The sequence below is a fragment of the Meleagris gallopavo genome, chromosome 2 (genome assembly GCF_905368555.1).
Source record: "Meleagris gallopavo chromosome 2, MGAL_WU_HG_1.1, whole genome shotgun sequence".
Taxonomy (NCBI): Eukaryota; Metazoa; Chordata; class Aves; order Galliformes; family Phasianidae; genus Meleagris; species Meleagris gallopavo.
Window position 1 is genome coordinate 37,437,036 of NC_139405.1, and position 23,026 is coordinate 37,460,061.

At 37.1% G+C, this 23,026-nt stretch overlaps 1 protein-coding gene across 4 annotated transcripts in view; it reads left to right on the plus strand.

Annotated features, from left to right (window-relative positions):
- Positions 1–23,026, plus strand: part of ARID4B (AT-rich interaction domain 4B) — an 85,889-nt gene that overhangs the window by 50,660 nt on the left and 12,203 nt on the right. For 3 of the 4 annotated variants that reach the window (XM_085219697.1, XM_085219699.1, XM_085219698.1), the window contains exons 12-17: positions 5,094–5,166; positions 5,683–5,777; positions 6,768–6,865; positions 7,078–7,345; positions 8,265–8,437; positions 17,838–18,086. In XM_085219697.1, the coding sequence (XP_085075823.1) occupies positions 5,094–5,166; positions 5,683–5,777; positions 6,768–6,865; positions 7,078–7,345; positions 8,265–8,437; positions 17,838–18,086 (956 nt within the window). The remainder of the gene's footprint in view (positions 1–5,093; positions 5,167–5,682; positions 5,778–6,767; positions 6,866–7,077; positions 7,346–8,264; positions 8,438–17,837; positions 18,087–23,026) is intronic. The other variant, XM_085219701.1, reaches the window with a different exon arrangement.

Consider the following 23,026-nt stretch of genomic DNA (forward strand, 5'->3'; position numbering starts at 1 on the left):
AACTCAGATTCTGCTTTTAGAATCTTTCCCATGCTGATCTTAATGCAGCCACAGAAGAGTTACAGTACCTTGTGAGAAACTGAGCAGAGTGAAGAAGGGGTAGATACTGGTGTGTGCTCTCATGCATATTGCTTTTACTAAGAGAAAGAAAGGTTCCCTTTACTTATGCATATTTCTAAATGGAACTTGCCCACTACCTGTTAAAGGTTAAACCGTCTTCCATCTGGAAAGGTACATGTTTTAAAAACACCTAAATGCATATCCTGATGAAGGATATGCAGTGTGTTTTTATTACTTTAAAACAAACCTTCAAAATGCACATATAATCTGCTCAAGTGCTGAGTTTAATTTCAGAGTTCAGCACTAACATTTATAGAATTCTTTCTTTTCTTTTCATCTATCTACTACCTTACAGCCATTCTCAGCGAAAGAGTAAAGCATTTCTCTGCAGGCGTATGCCTTTTCCTGGAGCTTCTTCTAGGTTCCCTTGGAGGAAGCAATTGGTTGATTCAAAGAATACATGAATGATAAATCTGTTCAAAATCTTTCTGGAGGGTTTTAAACCCTGTTTCTCTCTTTATGAATAGGAAACATGCATGCACTGTAAATATCACTGTCTGATGTTATCCTCAGAAGTTTCTGAGGTGTCAAAACACTTGTTCAACTTTACGAGCATCCTATTCTTTGGTGAAACTGTTGCTTTTGAGTATGTGAAATCATTAAAAGCATATCTTGGTGTTCTACCAAGACTTTGCATGTGTAGAAGATATATTCTTAGTATCTTAGTGGTTGACAACATTGCCTGTGGCAGAGAGGTTGCAGCTAGGTGATCTTTGTAGTCCCTTCCGAACCGAGGCGTTCTATGTTTCTATGAACTTTCTCTTTGCTTTGAAAACACCTGTTTTCTTTGCACAATTCTGTTTCAGTATTGAAAGGCAGAGGAGTTTTTTCACCAGAGCAGATCATCACGTTTCTTAGAGCAAATGTCAGTCATGGCCCAGTTGGGTTTCCACTTCTTTGATCACTCTCCTTCCAAATAATGCATTGTCTTTCTGTAATAATGTTGCTGGTGAGTGTGTTGTGTTGTGCAGAAGGCCGTAGTTTTCCTTTATGGCAGTGTAGTAAGGTCCATGTAAGGTCCATGTAAATAACTGCACACACAAGTGATGGTAAGCTTTTCTACTGATTGTAGAACTACTACCTCAGTAAATATGTTGCTTAGCACATGTTTCAAGGCCTAGGGAAACTTGTTATCTTCTATACAGCAGCTTCACCTGAGGCAGCATCTCTGAGCTATTGTTCCTGACCTGTGTTCTTGTCACTTTTGAAAAAATAAGCCAAAGTAGGCTCGTATGGTCCTGTTTTGTCTCTTTCTCCCCTGTATGTTTGTCGCCCTGTCCTCCTCTCTCAGTTTCATGCTCTCAAATTACTGTCCGGCCCATAACTATAGATTCTTTTATAAAGCAGAAACTTCAAGTAGCTTCCATTGATCTTTCACTGCTCACTTTTAACTACAGAAAGCAGAATCTACTGGTTTTCTAGTAGTGAAAAGAAAAGAGATTTTGAGACTCTTGAATAACTACCAAGAAATGTGAGTTGTTGTACCTTTCTTTTATCCTGTTCTACTGAAGAATTGCTGTACTACAAAGCTATTTCTCTGGCTACCCTGATGTGAAGAAGCAGAAGAACTTTCAATCAAAGCATGGAGTCTGTGCACTCCTCTTTCACCTTTGTTCTCTCTTTTGTACTGGAAATATGGAACCCTGCCTCATGCTTGGTTTTCTAATTCTGTTATTCCCTCCCAACTTTTGGTCCAGAAAAAAAAAAATTATGAGGAAAGAAGAAAATTAGTGGAAAGAGCTTTATCTAGCTGGCTGTGAAGCTGGAAGAGAGGCTTTTTGAATCTTTCACTTGGCATGTATTTTCAAGATCTGTTTCTCTGATTTGTTATGCTGCTGACAGTAATGCAGTAAGCTGAAATTTCCATCCATAGTGGAAATTTAAAGAGCGTGATAGATAAATGGTTGTTATGGTCTTTTACTGACTACATAATCCTTCAAAATTGTAGTTCTGGCATACCAGAGGATGAGGCTCTCTCTTTTATTCATTTTTTTATTTTAGGGAGGATTCAAAAGTGCGAGAAAATCTTTGCCACTTTTCCACACTTGCAGGAGATTAGGCAGCTCTGATCTAAATTGTGTAGTCCAATACGTGCTCTGATACATTGAGAAACAAAGTGTACTTCCATGGACTCAGTACAATTCTTGATTTTTTTCCAGAGCAGGTTTATGTCTAGCCATGGATGTGATGAGCAAGAAGATTTTTACCTCTGCAGTGTAACATATAGTCATTTTATAGCAGTCATTCCATCGCTACTTATTTTAGGTGGAAATATTTGCCATCTTTAGCTATGCTGTTTGTAAATATTTGACCTTGTAGCTTTTGCCTTTGGAGAGACAGTTTCAGTACTCCCAACTACCAAGAAACATCTTTTCTTCAGTAGGACCTCTGGGCTTGTTCTTTACAGAGCACCACCTGCAGATAATTCTAGCTCTTTCCAGGATGTGTTGCCCTCTTTTTCTGCTTTGTAAATGAAGGAATGGAAAGTGCTTTCCTGTCCTCTTCTGAATCTGATGGTAGCCAAAAGGATTGACAAGGATTCTCGCTTTGCTTCTGGATTAAAGTACTGTGTGAATTTTATTTGTTGCTTTGAAGCATGTTGCTTTTTTCTAGATTTCGATATCATCACATAAGCTAATTTCTTTTACCTTAGTGACATAGACAAATTAGAGGCTACAGAGCAACCTGCTTAGTGCTGTGGTTAACTAACTTGGAAATAAGCAGAGATGACAGAATATGGTATGTCTGCCTTAATCCGTTATCTAGGAAACCCTGTTGTGTACTCAGCGATTATTGAAGAGATTCCATGAATGTTTTAGAGAATATTAACAGTTAACAGAATATGTAGCATGTATTGATTTTTGTAAAGACTCTGAGAAAGAAGTCTTTTCAGAGGCACACAAGGTCTTAAGCTTCCCACTTAGCACACTTTCTTAGAAGGCTTTATTGGGAATATTAATAAGGAATATTCGCTTGGCATTTTGACACCTCTTTGCATTACTACGTTTGAAATATAAGTACTTTTCAAACATTTACGTCTTACAGGGAGGAAAGAGCAGCAGTGTTATGTTCAGCCTACTCATCACCTTTATTTTAGTTCCCCTAACAGACGTTTTGCATCTTGAAAGTTTTGTTGGGTTAAAAGCTTTCTCCTTCCTCATCTTCCATACCTTAAATACTCCGTGAGACCACTTTCTTATGGTAGGTAGTCTCTTGTTGGTGAGGAATGGAGGAAAAAAAAAAACAAGAATAGGTGTCCTTGATCTCTTCACCATGTTCCAGTGCGTACTAGTAAAAGTCCTATACTAGTACCTGTCATGTGTGACATGATGAGAAGGAAAAGAAAAAGAAAAAAAAAAAAAAAAAAAAATCCACATCTCTGCCTCAGTACTGTGTACCCCTCACCCCAAAACCAAAGAACAACAAATCTTAATACATTCCAATTGGAGCATTTGTGGTCATATTCAAGTTTGATGGTAGCAGTGTTAACTTTCTTAACCAAGCATTTATCTACATGTATGTGTCTGTACTACTGCAGGGCTGCAGCATCGCTCCTCATACCAATGGAGGATTACTATATACTCCCAACTCCTTCTGGCCCTACCTTGTGAGGTTGTAACCTGTCCTCCTTGCTCATCAAAGTAGCCTGCACTGAGTTTTGCTGGTGTACTAGGTAGTGGATAGATGCTTATCCTCTCATGTCCCTCACAGAGACTTTCATCTTGTATTGCCTTTGCAGTGGCTTTGACTGGAGTACTTCATTTGTAGTACTTCATGAAGTACTTTTCGTTGTACTTCTGTTATTAAATATGCTTAAACGTTAACAGTTTCAGCACAGTGCAAATAGTTCTTAATTTTTTTTTGTGCTGGTTTGCTTTAGTACATTTTCCAACTGTGTTTAATGGAGAAGGGGAAGTATACAGCAAAAAAAACCCTGCTACAGCTTTCCTTAACCTGATTTTCAGCCACAGTTTTTGTTTCTTTTTTTGTCATGTTTAATATTGTATTCTATTTCTACTGATTTCTGAACTGCCTTGGTCTGACTTTAAATGCAGTGTGTTTTTGAGGCTTTAATGCTTAGCAAAAGGAGGGTGTTGAAGGATGAAAAAAACATGGAATGGAGATCCACACACAAAAAAGTTTTAGAGTTTATTAGTTAATTTTAGAAGCTTTCCAGGTAGCAGAGAAAAAGGAATGTAGAAAACTAACTTCTCTTCAGCATATTGTTTTGAAGTAGCTTAGTCATCCATTTCTAAGAATTCTGATTATAGGCTTAATATTTTATTACAACCGGTTGTCGCAAGTGACATTTTCTAATGAAATTAAACCCCAGTGCTTTGTTTGGAAACCCCACTGTTTATTAATTTAAGTAAATCTAATACAAGGATTTATTAGTGCAATGAACTGAATATCCAAAATGTCCATTGTTATTTCAGTTCTGGGATTGATCCTGCTCACTACGCACGCATTCAGCTGGTACCTCATGGCAGTAGCATGCGGTGTCATTGGCTGTGGTTTGTCAGTGCTGTGGATTAGAACTTCTGAGAAAGTGCAAGCACGATTTTATCTTCTACTTCATTCCTGAAAGTTGCACAGTACATCCAAGCATTAAGAAATTGATTAACTGCAGAGGAAATAGAGATCTGATATCCCTTGAGCATTAATACTGGTATCTCCCAGACTTTGTGTAAAGGAACAAAATTATTGATGGTATTTATGATATCTATGACAGTGATTCATCAAAAATCCAGTTTCAGATGTGTCATTACAATTACTGTCTTATGTATGTTGATAAAGTGTGCTACGTAAAACTCAATGTGGCATAGCACTGAGGCCAATGTTATTCTTTGTATAGTTTCTTGTTCCTGACTACAGTAAAAACAAACTTAAACTTTTGAACCTAAGTGATTTTCTTATTGATGGCCTGTAACTCTTAAGGGTGAAATGTTTGTGCTTTTTTTTGTTTTTAACAGGAGGAAATAGAGCCTTTTCCTGAAGAAAGGGAGAACTTCCTTCAGCAATTATACAAGTTCATGGAAGACAGAGGTATACATTTCCATGTTTGACTTGTTAGATTTAGAGGTATTGCTTAGCAATACTTCAAAGACCTGAGTCTGTGAACTAGTAATACTGTACAGTTTATTTTTTGAAACAGTGAGATTGCATTCCTTGCTGCAGGCTTCCCGTCCTCTTAGGAGATGAGTCTGTCTGTTAATTCTGGCCCTCAGCAGGACAAGGCTGGTTCTTTTAGAGGCAGCTTTTTCAGTGGGTGAAATAGAAGTGAATATATAAGAAGCAAGAGAAGTTGCATCGTTTGTGCATACTCAGTAATATATGGAATAATGCAAATATATGAATTTATTTATATTACTGAACTATATAGGCAGAATGGCTTATTAAAACTCGTGAGTTTTAGTTTTGACAAAAAATAAACAGTAGATGCACGAGATGGTCAGAAAATTTACCATACTATTTAACAGTGTAGTAGCATATGTGGAGTGGATTTCATGTTGCTCTCAAAAAGATATTTCAAAACACCTTAATAACTGTCTATCTTTACAGGAACTCCTATTAACAAACGACCTGTACTAGGATATAGAAATTTGAATCTGTTCAAATTATTCAGACTTGTACATAAGCTTGGAGGATTTGATAATGTGAGTATTACTGATCTGTAAAGTCTGGGGATGACGTTTTTCCTTATGTAGGAATAAAGAAAAAATCTTGTGTAGCAGCTCCAGATATTAAAATTGTATTCTACCAGGAACTAGTTATATTTTAAATCAGTTGTCTACTCACTGTGTTATTATTGTTGTATAAAATGAGCCAGCATGTGTGATTCTGTGAGATTTCAAGAAAGGTCTGTGATAAAATTGTTACCCTGAAGTGAAAAGTGTTGCTGCTCGGTAAAATCCCAAAGGCAGGTAACCGTAAGTTCAAGTTGGTTGTGAGACACTTAACCCCTATCTATTCTGGGCAATATATAGAGGAACGTGCTGACTGGAATTGGTCTTAGTGCAGTAGTTGATGCATAGGGAATTCTTGGTCAAGCAGATTCTGTTACTGCTTCGAGCTACTTCTCATAAATCTAGCCTGTCAGCTGAGGAGGTTGGTTTGTGCTGTGCGGCCTTTCTACTATACAAGGGAGGATCTTGTACTTAGTATCGCAGTAGATCTGCTTTACCTTCACAGATGGTGAGAAATGAGCATGTCACACTGTCACAAAGCTTTGACACTGAAGAGTGTGTTAAAGATATACAGTAGCTACCAGTCTTAGTTTATCTGATGCAGTACTGCAGGGATGTAGTATTGTTAATACTTGGAATGAGTGTTTTTCTTTCCAATTTAATTAAAATTCTAGATGTGATATTTCAAGAATTATTTTAACTATACTGATCTTTGTATTTGTTTTTTCCTTTATTACCACCTGGAGAGAAAGGCCAGCTTGGCTTACTGAAGTGCAGAAAGGCTAAATTACTACAAGTAGTTACACTAAGCTACAGTTTGTGTTACAGTGGAAGTACAGTGTATGATAAATAGAGATTTTGTAGAGAGAATTAAATACTATTGTATGAAATTGTAGACACAGCTTGGTCTTCTATGTCAGTGAGTTAATTCAGCAACCATCATTACATTTGCTTTAACAGATTGAAAGTGGAGCAGTGTGGAAGCAAGTTTATCAAGATCTTGGAATCCCTGTATTGAATTCAGCTGCAGGATATAATGTTAAATGTGCATACAAAAAGTAAGTAATAAGCAATGCAGTTTATGCTAAAACAGCACTAAAATAAGTAGAGATCTTGTGGTAGTGGTGGAAATATACATAAGTTCTATACATTTGGTTGTAGTACAGTCTTTGTAAGCTTTAAAATATATTGCTCCTGTTAAGCTTCTGGTAGATAGCATGATTTTTCTTCAAAAAACTTGCTTATCAGAAGCTTTTTTTTTTTTTTTTAGATATCTCTATGGCTTTGAAGAGTACTGTACATCAGCAAATATTGAGTTTCAAATGGCATTACCAGAGAAAGTGACAAGCAAGCCTTGTAAAGACTGTGAAAAAGAAAAAGATTTAAAGATGCGTGAAGATCCAGAGCAGGATGTAAAAGAAATAAAAGTGGATAAGGAGGAGCGCAAGCAGGAGGAAGTAGCAACAGTACAACAAGAAGAAAAAAAGCTAGCTGAGAATGATAATGAAAGTAAAGAAAATGATAAGCCCACTCTTCTGGTAAAATATTTTCATGTTCATATTATAGCCTGTTGATAGAGACAGTGTGTTGATAACCAATGAGTTTGTATTAAGACTGAAATCTCTGTAACGGATTTAAAACAAGACAAACAACATGCTGTAGGTTAGTTTTGAGCTATATTTATCTCTTAAGTGCCTGTCTTAGAGATTCGTGATGTCAAAGGCTTTGACTTGGTAGGAAGCAGCTGCAACTTTCTACCTGTTTGGGGCCCTCTCGAGTCAAATGGAGACCACTTAGCATGCGGCTTTATTGTGATCTGGATAATACATGCTCACAGCTACCTTCAGTGCTGATACTCCTATTTTGTATTGAACTAAATACAACTAAGACTAAGCCCTCCTAAGTTCTACAAAGATATGATATATGCAGTGGCATAATTAGCTCATCGATCCAGAGAGACAAATCTTTTTACCTTTTCAAAATTCAGCACTGATCCAGTGGTTTAAGAAAAGGAGACGTAGGGTGGTAAGCTGAGCAGTGAAGGCACAGCAGTTTGCACTGGAAGCAGTGTAGTTTTTCAAGTCAATATGCAACTTAGCTGTGATGTATGCAGGTGGCACCAGTCTTGGCCTGTCTGCTGCTACAAGCTCCACAGTGACCATTAGTGCTGATGTTTCTGCGTCCTGAGTGCAGACGTATCCTGTGAAGTGTTTTAAGAATTGTGTGCTAATATTGTTGTAGCAAAAACTGCCTAGGAGACTGGATTCAACCAAGGACTGTTGTACTTACATTGAGAATTTCAAAAATAAAACCAGTGGAAATGCTGTAGTTTTAGAAAGAGCCCTAGAATCTAGTGCTTTCTTTTTCCCTTCGCAATAACTTGTGCATTTTGTTTTTCTGAAATCCTCTGAATTTTTATTTTTTCTTGTAAATTAACTGAAGGTTTTATTGTCTTAGGGGAACAAAAAAAATTTGCCAGATTCAGTGTATACGCAGCCTGACCAAGAAAAGGACTTGAATGTAATCAAAACTGAAGATGAAACCAAATTAGAAGATAAAGAAGAGGAAAAGATTAAAGAAATGGAAAATTCTACCATAAATGCAGAGGCTGACGAAAAAGACAAATCAGGGTAAGTTACTCTGTTTGTAATCAGATAAGGCAACCGATGTGTGCTCATTAGCTTTACTCTTGTAATTTGAACTTCAAATCAGACCTCCTGCTACTATTAGGCTCTATTTTCTGAAGACCTGTATGCTCCTATCTTTCTCATGGTCAGTGCTGCTGAAGTTATTAGTCTAATTAAAAATATGTAACAATTTTTAGAAAGCTTTACATAAGGCTTTTAAAAGATCCAGGCCAAAATATTTGCAAGCTGAACAAGCAATAGAATGTACAAATCTCACTTAAAACAAAAATATTGCCTTCATTATGAATAGTATTTGTTTATTTAACTTGATTGCTAGATTTTGTTGTTGGACAGTGGTATGCTCTGGGTAACATGGGAAGAGAGAGAAATACCTTGCATCATTTAGTAACATTCACTCAGCAGAGATGACGCTTGCGGGAGACTCTTGTGCAGCCCTTTAGATGTGAAATTTTGAAAGTAGGAGGTGAATTACTTGGTCCTGTGCACCCTTAATACTTCCATGAATGAAATGTACACAGTTGACTTTAGTTATAGAGTTGACAACTTTTCACATTTCAGTGGAAAAAATAAAAAATAAAAAATTGACAGCCAGATCTTGAAAAGCAAAACCGAAAACCAACTGTAAAAACAACAAAGAATTTTAACATAGCATATTGTTTTCCCTGATCTATAGGGTGGTAACAGTTCATATTCTTAGAATTAGAAGCCTTGTGCAGTATGATCAGTATGATTTCAAGCAAGAAGACATAGGTAGCTGTTATGGGTCATCTGTCAAAGGTCTAATTTAACTGAGTATATTGTCTGTAACTGAAAACAGTACAGATGCTTAAAGGAGAAACTTTTCTTAAGAGGGAAAGCAGCTTATGGCACCTTCTCTTTCTGAGCAGTCTGAGTCTCAGGGATTTTTTATGTAGTTAATAGCAGCTGTTGCCTGACCACTCATTTCCTTGTTCATTCCACTCTTTCTTTGCTATATTTAGCAGGTAAACTTTCTTCCATCTTAATATCAGCAACTGTTATTGCTTGTTCTGTTCCATTAAAAGTTTTAACAGAATGTTATAGCTCAGTGTGTTGATTTCCAAGTTCATTTGAAAAAGTTTTTCAGTTTTATTTTAAGCGTTTTGATTTCTGAAAGAATTCTCCTGCAAAATGTCATCTTCCCTATTCTCAAGGAAATCCCATTGAAAACTTGTATAACTCAGAAATCCAGAATAACAAGAAAAGTCAAATTTACCTGAACACAGTAGAAGAATCTTTTCCCTGTGTATGTGAATTTATTTATGTCCTAGGTGACAATCATTTTAAAAGGCTGGTTGGTGGAATTTTACATCTTGTTTTATAAGAGCAACCAGAAAAATGGTTCTGTAGCAGGTTTTCTGAATTTTCAAAAATATTAAAGACTAATTTTATGATCCTTTCAAAATATTTAACTGAATGTCAGAAAACCTTTGCACTGCTGATAGAAAAGCTGTAGTTAAAAAGATCCCTAAGTACTCTGTGTGTTATTGTGGTGATATTTAATACTTGCTTATATTTGGAAATAAGAGTGGTTTAAAACTTATCGTGCTGCTATAGGAAGAAAGTACAGCTGTACGCTGCATTTGGTCTGCATAGTAGTTCTTTTTATTATTATTTCTGATTCATGTCTGGATTATTTATAGCAATAAAAACATGATGTTCTCTTGATTTTTTTTTTCTTTTTTTTTTCCCTTCATAAAACCAAAAAGATGTTTTCCCTTAATTTTCCCCGATTCATCTGATGGTTAGGCTTTTCTCTGCTTCTTTGTACTCATCCAGTAAAGATTAGCATTTTCTGTTGCGATTCATTATTTTTTGTATTTTTGTAGGAAGTTGCTTGGAATAGAAAACATAATTCTAAAAATAGATAGAGGTGATGGTATCATTATTTCCAGGAGTATATCTTCCTGGAATAACATAAACTTATTTAAATGAAAGGCCTGTAGCAGCTTGTAGTCTCAGCATTTATAAGCAGCATTAAGTACTGTAGAAGTACTGTTAGCTTAATTTCTTTTGCTATTTTTCTAGAGATTGATAGGATTTTGTACTTCCTATATGCTGCAAGGAATTTAAAAATGATGCTGACATCCTAAGTTCTTGAAAAAATGATTATGATATACCTTTGTGGTATAAACACCATAAGGTTTTTGTGAGCCCCTCTCCTTATCGGAAGGGAAAAATGTTGTGGATCGAGTTCTGTGCTGAACTAATATACAAATGAAAAAAAAGATAATATACAAAGCTAACATACAAACTGTAAAATGCATCTTTATAGATTGAAAGTTAATCACAGAATATCGCTGCAGACTGATTTTCTTTTTTCCTCAGTGTACTCCTGAAATGAAGTTTTTAAAATATTGACTATCTTCCACAGTGCTAACCAAATAGCCAGTCAAATGGAATCTAATATTACATGAGGCAAATTCATAGAACTGCTCTTTGAACTTGTACCTCTAGGAATTACATCCTGTAGATACATCTTCGTGTAGCATCTTTTCATAGAGATGCAAGAAGACAGAAAATCTTCAGGGTTGTGTGCAGAATGCATTGGGTGGACAGGAGCAAATTTGCATCTTTGTAGTCTCAGGATATACTACTGGAAACCAGAGCTGTTTTTGATTTCCAGAGGGTTTGCTTCTGCAAAGCCATGCATCTCAACCCCTTTAGAAAGCAATTGCTCCCATGTTACCCCATTGGACTTTTCTGCACAGAGTTCAACAATACGGTAAATAGGAAGAAAGCCTGAATGTGGTTCTCTTTCTCTTCCCTGAGTGTCTGTATCTTAGCTACCTGAGTATCTGTGCACTGAGAACGGTGCAAGAGGCAGCTTACCTCTCGTTCTGTTTGTTCCTGTGTATGCTTTCCTTGTTTTGGCATGGCCTGGGGAGGATGCATGCACTACATCCTGTTTTCTGCAATTTAGTCTTTAAATAATATGAGAAGGCTGCCTTCATGGTCAGCTGCTTTTGGATGGCTTTAGGAGATGTATTGCTACTTTTTGTAATGTGTTACTTCTCATGGCTCTGTCCCAGAGGAATCTTTACCAAAATAGCCTTGTAAAACTTGTCTTTTTCCTGATGTACGTTATTTTTCAGTCAGTAAGTGAGAAAGCTTAAGATTTTCTTTTGTAAGTTCCTGGTAAATTTGTTTCTGAAGTAATGGTCTTTGGATGCAGCTTGCTGTACTTGCTGCAGTTTTTCTTCATGGCTGCTAACAACAATCTATTGTAACTAACCCAAAGACTTGAGTCAAAGCCACCAAATTTAAAACTAAGAGTTGCTTTGCTGCTCCACGAGCCTTCTAGACGGTGTAAAGAGAACGTGCTCTGAAGAGGCTGAGGCTAGAAGCCTAGTGAAGTTTATTAAAAAAAAAAAAATTATACACTAATGAAATCAAGAGTAAGAGAGTTTGAAAATTTAATGATGCAGTTTATGCACTGAAGGGCAGGTTAATTGCTAATTAGCAAATATTAGCAAGGAAATTTTTATTCCAGGTGATTAACACCAAGTGTGATTTTTTTTTTTTTTTTTTTTTTAATTTTAATGATTAAAGTATCTGAAGCAGATGGGCCGCTACTAAGACTGTTACATTGAACTGAAAGATGAAGTGCTCAAAATCAGGAAGACAATTACTGTTTAAAACAGAAGTTGCATTGGACTTGTATGTCGGTAGTGTTTTGATTTTTAAGATGACAAAGCAAGTTTCTTGCAAGTGATCTCAGTTACAGTACTGCAAGATTGCAAGAAGTTTTGTTCTGGTGTTTTCTTCTTCTTGGCCAAGATGCTGCCTTAACTCAGTATCCAGGGGAGGCTGTCAGCTCAGGGTCTTTAGTTCTCTGCGTGGCACTGTGCTGTCACGTCCAGAACTCGCAAGCAGTTTTCAGTCAGTGTTAGGAAACTTCTTAGATTTTTTTTTTTTTTTTAAACTGTTTGCTTTTTGGATTAGTCCAAGGAATGCATGAACATTTATTGTAAAATGTGATTTAAAAACCTTCACACTTCTGGATGTCTTTCTGCCGTGTTCAGCTCCTGTCTCATATATATATTTCCTGGGAACTGGGACCATCCCGTTGTGACAATATCAAGGGGATAAAATCAGAAGTCTCTTTGACTCACTCTGTAACTGAGTTAAACCAATCAAATACATGCAAAGAAGAAGTCTTAATCGGTGATATGTTATACATCTTAAAAAACATTATAATAGTATTTTCTTCCCTGTAAGCAGTGGAGGCAGAAGGTAGGAATAATGAAAACTGAAGTGGAGAGCTAAGTTAGGATGGCATTGGTTCATGTTAAGGGTTTTTCTGTTGTTTACCACTCTGGTAGGGTATAGGTGGGGTGACTGCATGCTTGTCCTGGCTTTTATTTGTACAAGACAGAAATTTTCTGAAAACACTTGATGGGGATTTTCTGAAAATGATTTACAACAAGATTATATAATAGTCAGATGCTCAATTTAACCTCCTGCAGATAACAAGTTGTTAGAAGCAGTGCTCTCTCCTCACCTGCTCTAGTGATGCATCAAAGCTGTGTTGCGGTGAATCTAAAATGATAGCAGGAAGGTTAGAATGCTTTGGAGAAGAGGTTTGCTACCTTAACTTCTAGATTGATATTGAGAAGTATGTATTGAGATAGCTTTTTCTGATCTGATTTAGGTTTGTATGGAATTGCTTATTTAGCTTGGCAGAAGGCAGAGAAATCCATCTTGTTCATTGCACAGTTGGTGTGAACATCTGTTCTGGATCTTAGACTGTTGATGTGTATGCAAAAAAAGCAGTGTATTTAGGTAGTTTCATTTATAGGAACATATTTCTGTGCTGTTACTGCAATGCGTGTTATATTTGTGTATTCCAGCTGCCACTTATAGTGAGAATGAAGTTTTTCTATAGTCGTGTTTTGAGAAACAGTGTCTGATTGTTTTCTTCTTAATGTAGAGTATGCAGTAATGCACACATCTGTGTATTGCCTGCTTTTCAGACTGCAATAAAATGCTAATGGCACAATAACTATGTGGATAGCGGCAGTGTAAATGCACTGCTCTGAAGCGTGCCTCTCTTAAACTGGAGGGAGGCTTCTCTGATATGGAAAAAATAGTTCTGTCCTCACACCTAGCTTATGGTCACTGTGGAAGTTGTTAACCGTGGTAGTTGCCCTGAGACAAAAGTGCTTGGGTGGAGCCCTTAAACATTCATCAAACAGGAGGTATTCTCATGCTGTGTGGGAACCCATGCCATAAAAATGAAAAGTGCTGCATTCCTCAGCCAGGCTTCTGGGCCATTCGTTATCCCTTCAGTGACTCAAGTTCCTTAAACTTCCTAAAAACTTGGCTGAATAAATAGAAGCAATAACTTGAGGTACTTTCATTTATCTTCTCCATGGCAGTAGAAGGTGATAACTTTCATAGCACATGCTTGTGTGGCTGAAGTGTGCTGACCTCTTCCCTCTGATGTGATTCAGATCAAGGTTGTGCTTCTCCCCTCTCTCAGAGCAATGGGCCCACAACCATGTGTTTGTTCAGATCTTCTTTGGATATAGACAGAAGCCTTTAGACCTTAGAGATTTATTTTAGGTTGTCTTTATAGATTCACAGTGAAGAAGAGTATTGGTGGACTTCTTTTTACTTTTATTAATATTACTAATTAAACTGAAGATTCTAGTGTTATGGTATAGATACAGGTCTTAATGGCTTCTCTGCCAAGAAACTTCAGGGCTTTTTAATACAGCTGTAGTTGAAAAGTCAAAGGAAGGAGGAGACCTGACGTTTTGCAGCTCTGTACTATGGTTTAGCAGAGGTTAATTAATACTCTAGAATGAGGAAAAAAAAAAAGGAGGGGGAGGGAACAAAAATAGAAGCTAATTGCTGAATTTAAAGTGTCAATTACGCTGAAGTTTATTTCTGCTAGTGATTCAATTAACTGTAATGACTTAATTGAACCAATAATTGAAATAATCTTGCTTCCTCAAGTTTTAGAATAACCCTGAAAAATACTGCATTTGCTGTCTCACCTGCCGTGTGTCCCAGCATGGTGTCAGAGGGAAGTGCATTGGCACAGGGCTGGGGTTGCTGCACAACAGGCATCCTGGAAGGCACGGCTGACATACTGGCTCTCAGCCTGCCTTGAGGTTTCACCTGAGCTTTGGGAGGATGCTGTGGTTTGTGCCAGAGATAAGGAGAGGGGAGGAATGAAATAAGTTTGCACATTACTGCAGTTCCTTTTACGGTGTAATAGCATGTGCTGTTTCATTTATTAACATGATTGTTGTCGTACTTAACCGTGCTATGGGTTTGTTGGTGTTACACGTTTATACTGAGTGAGAAGTACCTGCTACATGTGCTTTTTTTTTTTTTTAACACTTGGTTTTTAGCTTTTTAACTCTTTCAGATTGCCTTTGCGATCTAACTGTATGCAGTGATTGTGTGATCTGAACACTTGAATGATTTTACTGTGTTTCTAACAAGTGCTGCTGCATTTCAATTCATGGTTCTGCTTCTGAAGGTTTACACTCCCATTCAGTAGGAGATAGGGTGAGGGTATTCCACTATCCACAGTTGTAAATGGAAATGCTGCTTTGTCCTCCCAGTAAGCTTTCTGGGCACAGTTACACTTGTATTCCTGTGTCTCTTACACAATGTGCATGTACATCAGCTGCTGCCTTCCTTCATCAGCTGCTGCTTTGGCCATTCACACTGTTGCAGCTTTGTGGCAAATGCTGCTCAGTGTCTTTTATTATTTACTTAAGTTAATTATTGCCCGCTGTCAAGAGGCTTGTTTTCCTTCTTTTCCTAAAGAGTATTAAAAGAAATTGAATATCATCATGCAAATATAAATGGACAAATGAGGTTATTGCTGTGCATGCTGGATGGCTGCAATCAGAGTTTTCTTACAAAACTCTGCTTCGTGGCAGTCATAACTTCTTCATCTGCATTGCCAGGTTTGAGCTTTCTATGGCCTTGTAGAACAAGATGTCTTTTCTTCTTGCAACCATTGGAATGTGCTTTATTTTTTCAGGAGCTGTGTGAGTACACACATTTTTTTTGCTCCAAAAGGATGAGCGTTCTTTGCTTTTGTTTGGCTTCCTAGCATCTCTTGCTTATGATCACTAACCAGACAACTCACTAGAACAGGTTTTTGTTTTTTTGTTTTTAAATTGCAACCATCTTTGCTTCTATTTTGCCTTCGTTTTCAACATTTCCCTCCGCCTATATACAGTTTGTTCTCCACATCCACTACGCCATCCAAATTAATCAAGTTCTTGGTGAGAGTTTCACATGTCTTCCAGAGAAGTCCTGGCATTGTCACGAGTCTTTATTAAAAACAAACAAACAAACAAGTTATGTTGAGACGCCAAGGAAGTCACAGAGTATTAATGTGAGAGAGACTCCAAGCTTGTTCAGCTTCCGAAAGAGCTATTGGCACCATAATTGCCTGTTTCTGGAAAACCCTGCATCTTCCTTAAAGCCACGCATTCAAGGATTGTACCACTGGTCCTTGAAGAGGAATAATAACAATAACGTTTAGCAAAACTTGTTTTTATTGCAATTCTGGAAAGTCTTTTCAGTAGTGGAAAATCACAAGCTTGTCTTGTTTGTGAAGCAATGTTGGCTCCTTCCTTTTGAATCACAACAAATGCTAAGCTGAAATTAGCTAGGATCTTTGATGTAGCGCAGCGCAGTATTATTCAAGAGCATTCGAATTACTGGCTCGTCCTGTCTGCTGTAGAATTCTCTTCAGGACTTCTATTACAGCCTTTGAGGAGCTTTAGAAACGATTTGTTCGGGAAGTAGATTTTGCCACATAGTGTGCAGTGGAGGTGAAATGAGCTTTCAAAGCTTTTTCACTTGTGTTGCAGTTTTTAGCTCCACAGCAAGGTACCCTTCTAAAAATATATAACTAAAATTTTTGGCTTTACAGAACAAAACTGGACTATGCAACAAACATAAATGCAATATGTATTTATTTATATTTTTTAACTATCTGATATAGTTAATACACAGAGTAGGAATTCTAGATTTGTCTGACGGTATGTGCGTATGTGTATATGGCAATGTTCATTTCTGAAGTAATTTCATTATGTTATTGTGGTTATGCTGGAGCTGAGTTTGGCTTATTGTTTTGAATTCTCTTTTGAGCTATTGAAGTACTAATAACATTGTCGTTTCTAATAAGCATTTGGATAATAAAAATGCTTTTTGATCTTTTGCAGAAGTAAAGCTCAGTTTGATCGTTTTTTACGATGAAGATATCATAGAAAGATTCAGATTACAGACTTCTGTATTTGTGAGCTTAACTTAAATGTAGATGTGAATCAGACTTGGAGCATCACCTACCTCTTCTTACCCAGTTTGTAACGCATCCAAATGCATCTGTTCCATGCAGCAAGTTTTAAATCGTCATTGTTCTATAGTTATTGCAGATTTAGTAAGAGGCTCTGATCTGTTCTATGTTGCACAGAGTGGGATTAGGGTTGTGTAAAGGCCAATAATAATAATTGGAAAAGCGATTTAAGATTAGAAGATACTTTCCCCATTGACTTTTGTTCTTTGTCTCTCTAATCTTGTTGGAGATTATTTCCAGAACTGCTGAGCATGTGTGCCATGTGTGCCACTGACAGGACCAGAACGTTTTTTGAGTTCTTAGTGCTTTTGAAAATTGGTTTAAATGTCTAAACAAGTATTTAGAATTGGCTTACTTTTGAAAACAGTGGACACTTGTGATAACTGAATGCAAGTTTGATTTTTTATTTAGAAGACTTTTTGTATATCTAATTGGCAAGGAACGACAATGTTGTGAATTAGTGCAGGTTTCTTGATTTGCTAAATAATCTCATGTAGTGTTTTGGGGTTTGTTTGCTTAGTGTGTTTTTTCCCTTTTTTTCTTAATATTTGGTTTTGGTTGCACTTTAAAATATTAGAGAGAATTGATTATAAAAGAGCAAGGATCTTTTGGGGAAGCAAGTTTCAAGAAGTGCTTGTAAAACTTCTAGGCTAAAAAATGGTATAGGAAATTTTATATTGAGAAGAAAGAGTGACTAGAAAAAAAGATACTTAAAGGGACTTGCATGAAGGATCATAAAAAGATGAGTTTGAACAACTTCTGCTCAAACAGATTTTGATGGATGACATCTTTTTCTTTAGATTTTCCTACAGGCAAGTCATTTTTGCACCATACTATCACTGGATTTTGTGTGTATTGCTGTATCCTATTTTACTGATATTAATCGCAGGTAGTGCAGTTTCGCATATTTGGAGCCTGCTGTTTCCCAGTCTCTAATGCATCCACAATATTTATCAATATATGTGGTTTGGAACTGAAAAGCTTATCAAGTATCTCATATTAACTCTACAATTTTTTAAACCTTTCAAGAGATGACACGAATAAGGAAGAAGATGAAGATGAAGAAGAAGCAGAGGAGGAGGAGGAGGAAGAGGAGGAGGAAGAAGACAGCAATAACATTGAGGAAGAAGAGTTTGAATGCTATCCACCAGGCATGAAAGTCCAAGTGCGGTATGGAAGAGGGAAAAATCAAAAAATGTATGAAGCTAGTATTAAAGATTCTGACATCGAAGGTGGAGAAGTCCTTTACTTGGTGCACTACTGTGGATGGAACGTGAGGTAACTTGAGTTTTAGTTAGTGAATGCTTCTTGAATTACAACTAAAATACACTTGAGTACTATGAGAAACTAAATGAATACAGAGATCTGAAGTCCTAAACTTTCAGTATTGGTGTTCTGTGAGGGCATTGTACTGTATGAAACTATTAGATTTTTAGCATCGTAAAAATGCAGAACTTTAGTTATTTACAAGATCATCTTAAAATGTCTTGCTTGGAGAAGGCTTCCTTCGCTGTTATCTCATTTTTAGATCTCCCCATACAGCAAGCGACAGTCCACTCTTTCATAAATTCCTCTTCTGGATCTCTTAAGCCAATTTTTTTCTCATACAGTATTTGAGTATTGCACTTAGCTGAGTCTACATACACGCTCTTCTCAGAGTAGCAGAGAATACATAGCAGTATGCCTTTTAGCAAGAGAAGTACGAGATTCTTGATGGCAAATTAGTGTGCAGCAAATACTTGCATTTCTTTGAGGTCCAATTCACCACCTGTCCCCAGCAGCCTCATGCTTACAAAGCAGACTCTTCTTTGCCCACTGGCTTCTTATGTTTTTCCTAATACATTTCAGATTATATGCTTTTTAGTGTCTTTAATGTAGCACTAATAGAAATAAATTGAAACACTAATGTTTTTTATTTCCATTTAAGACTTTTTTTTTTTTTGCTATTGAAAACTTGACAAAATTTTGACAACAGCAGAGAAAGCTAAATGTTCTTAGTGGCTTTTAAGCCAGTTACCCAGTCTTCTGCTTTTTTCCTCAGTTTCAGTGTATCTGCTTATTTTCCTCAGCTGTCATCTTTAAAACTTCATTACTGTGTTCACAGAGCTTTAAAAAAAATAAAAATAAAAATCACAGCCTACAAGTACCTGAGGCTATAGTCTTTTTTTGTTGTTTTTATTCTTCTACTCTTCCAGAAAGTCTGAGGCTCTTATGACCTACTGTCATCTGGACTTTACCATCCTACCTCTGACCAAGAGGGCAGGACAGGTCTCACTCATTCAGTGCTAGCAATATCTGCTAGTAAAAGTCATGGTTGCAGATGACTTTTCTCTCCCTCCCTTGAATATACCTCTGTGTGTCTATGGCTGGTGATTTCCAGGTCCACTGCTGAGGAGTAACATCTCAATATTGCGAGATTTCACAGCAATCTTTTGTAGAATTTTAATCTACATATGTGTTGATCTACAGGAATATGGTCTTTCACATGCACTGATTTCAGGCAGCTTTTGTAAGTGTTGTGGCAATGAAGTCTGAGCCTTAAAATGCCCAAATAAAGCGAGATGCAGCCTGTTGAGGGTAGGATTTTAAGTGATGCTGTGCCTTCGTTAGGGGTAGGATTTAAGTTGATGAAATTTGCACCGTCCTCGCTGAGAATTACCATCCTGAGGTTTTATTTGTTTTAGACTTCTGTTTTGGAATTTTTGTGTAAACATAAAAGTTGTTTTTCTTTTAGAGTAAATATTATTAAATACATGTTGTGATGTGAGATGATCAGAGTTTCATTTAAGCAAAGCCATTTTAAGAATGAAGAGAAGGTAGAAGTGAGCCTTCATCTTAAGGAATCCAGCATACTGGTTATTAAAGGAGAAATCACAGTCCTGCTTTTTTTTTTTTTTTTAAACTCTACATTACAATTCTATATTTTAAACAAATACACAGATTGGTGTCAAAAGGGTCTTTTTTTTTTTTTTTCTTTTTTCTCTGGCAGCAGGACTTGCATTTATTTTCTTGGGATTCCAGAAGAGCCCTCTGAAAGGGGCTGGGAGGCAGGATTATTTTCACTGAGAATATACCAATGATGGTGATTTAGCTCTATGGGACTGTGTCTAGACTGTGTTAAATACTGCTAATTTATTTAAAGTCAAATTATTTGACTTTGGCATTTGACAGTAAGTCTGAGCTTAAGACAGCATCTGAACACTGATATTTTAGTATTGTAAAGGCAAGTCTTGTATGATATGATGTGATAACTTGATCTGCCTTTCACAACCTGGAAAAGTAATTGCTTTACTAGGGTAGATTGCAATTGCCTCTTCTCCTTATTCATTACAGCTGTGTTCCTTGCTATTGTGCTTAGGGGGACAAGGGCTGTAACACTGGGTCAAGGAGTACACTAAGGTCCTGGGAATTCTTAATTATGTCTGCCTCCTATCCCTTAAAGTCAACTTTCCTGCTTATTTCCTGAATAATTGTGTGTACATATGCTTTGGTGTGTTTGGAATGGTATTTGGTAGATTTGATATTTAGCCTTATTTACCACATTTAATTCTCTAGAACCAATGTCACCACTGCAAAACTTTGCCAATATAGTGTCTGGAAGTATGGAGATGAAATAGAGTTGGACAACAACGTGTAGCTGTGCTAAATGACCTTGCTGTTAGCTTGTGAAATTCAGGTGATGTTCCTTTCTGATGGAGGTACAGAACAGTAGTGTGCAGTGAGGCCTGACTTGTGAAAGGAAACCGTAAACATCTGTACCCTGTTAGAGAGCTCTATACATTATCACATTTTAGCCAGAAAGCTCTCAAGAGAGAAACTGTATTTTGTAGCTTTCCAACAGGAACAGTTACATTCTCGATTATGCATGCTTCATATGAAACGAACTTCTCTGGAGCCCATGGTGCCATTTCCTTCTGTCATTGTTACAGCTTCTGGCTGCCAATGTAGGTCAGAAGTCATTGTTTAAGCTTTTGAGGGCTATTTCCTCTGTGGTATGTTCCCAGTGATGAAAAACAGATGAATAACACTTTCAAAATGAGACTGTAACTTTAATTCTGTTAGATGGCACACCATCACAAGATATTCTTGAACATTACAAGGGTTTAAGACTATTATTTATTATTTTCAACTTTTTATTTTTAATCTCCTCCAGAAATATATATTAGAAAGTGTTACTTTTCATCTTGGTTTGTTGAAGCATTAACAGTATACAGGTTTTGTACTTAGCAATCAACCTCTGAAATTAAAGGAGCTCGTGTTGCCAGATTTTTGAGTGCTTTAGAGCAATGTATGTCATGGAGGAGAATTATTAAAAACTAAGTAAATGAAAACCTAATACTCCAATATTAGGATATCAGCCTAAATAATCTCCTTGTTTCTTTGATCGCAGCCACTGAAAACATTTGATTCCTTGATGTTAGCTGTTAAAGACAGTATGGTGGAACTTCTTAGTGAATTTTCTAAGGTTTACTTGTCTCTTGTAATCACTTGTCTTCTGAGTATATGTTATTGTTTGTTTTAGCTTGTGATTGATATGTGTAGTTATCACAGAAACAGTACATATCTCCATGCAAAGCAGCAGCTAGGTTTTCACTATGTAACTGTGCATTTTTTCTTTCCTTTCTTCTTTCCAGTTCAACCCAACTTTCTGGCAGGCATTTATTTTAACCAGTAAGACAGGAAATTTTCACTCTTTACTGGTTCATCTTTGCCTTCATTTCGTTATAACAAAGAAGTTATTTCAGCTTTTTTTTTTTTTTTAATGAAAACTTTAAATAAATTAATTAATAAATCATCCACGTTGGATCTCAAACAAATCTCTTCCTAAGACTCGCTTAGGAACAAATACCCATCTTCCCTTCTTCCCCCATGCGCCCCAGCTGCTTGCTCTTGGGAGCTGAGGTAGGCAGTAGGCAGTGAACGTAGGCTGTGCCCTGCAGAGGAATGAAAAGTGGGTATCTGACTTCTCAGAGCAGGCAGCTGGGCTTTGTAATGCTGGAGCTTCCTACAGGAGCTGCTGTTACATTTGTGGTCAGGAAAAAAGCAGGATATGTTCTTGCGAGGAACTGTGGCTGTTACAGATTTTCAATTTGTGCTTTTCTCACGTGAACTGTGACTAATGCTTCTGGTATGTAATGTTTTAAGACCCAGTGATGTCTACAGATGGGCAAATGCAAAGTCATAAGAAATTCACTCCATCACTTCATTCCGCCCCTTGTCTCTCAGCTGTGGGCCTAACAGGCAATACAGGACTGACTTCATTGCAGAGCAGTCTTTGCCTATGTCGAAGGTTGTATTCACTTGCTGTACGCATTTCCAATAAGAAAACAGTTTTTTTTTTTTTTTATTATGATAACATAACAGGCAGAAAGTGCACTGTCAGAATAATTGCCTTTCCCTGTGCATTTGTCAAATCCTGGTGCGGTTTTCCTGCATGTATTTAGACCTAATGAAATCTTATATTTATGTGGATTGCAAAGGCCATTTGGCAGTCTACTTCGCAGTATTTCTTCATGAAAGCACATCTTTGACTTTAGGAAAGGCTACTTCAAATAGCCTTCAGATTTCTCACAGTCCAACAGGAATAGTTTTGATTTTTATTTTTTTTTTCCATCCAATGCTTTCTATTAAAATAATATGGTACATTTAGTCCCTCTAGATGTTTTTTTCCACTTTTAATAACAGTCACCAGATTTGATGCCCAGACCCCTAACGCGCTAAAGTGCTGCATCCTCCCTTCCCTATCCATCTGAATCTGAGGATGCCTCAGTCTTCAGAAAGTGGCTGTGGAGTGGGAGGAGGCACAGCTTCCTAGCTGTGGTCTGAGGGGTGAAGCAGGTATCAGCGCACAGCTACCAGCCCCTTGGTGTACTTTATTCCAATCACATCAAAGGCAGCAGGAAGGGCAGTGTCTTGGAGTCTCAGTTGCTTTGAAATGGGCACCATCTGCAGCCCAGTGAGGGTGCTCACATTGTGATATATTATCTCTGAACATTCCTGTCCTTACCTCATATGCAACAAACTGCTGGTTCTTATTTACCTATTTGAGTTGGTGCTTGGGAGGTTTTGTGCTTTAGGGTGTATGTTTATCTAAAAAGTGGTCCTGCAATAAAGAGGGTAACATATTAGAATTTGAGATGACAACTCTGACTTGAAACCACTATGGCTATGAATTTACTCTCATGAGGCCTAGCTCTGAAGAGCTTCATTTAGGTGTT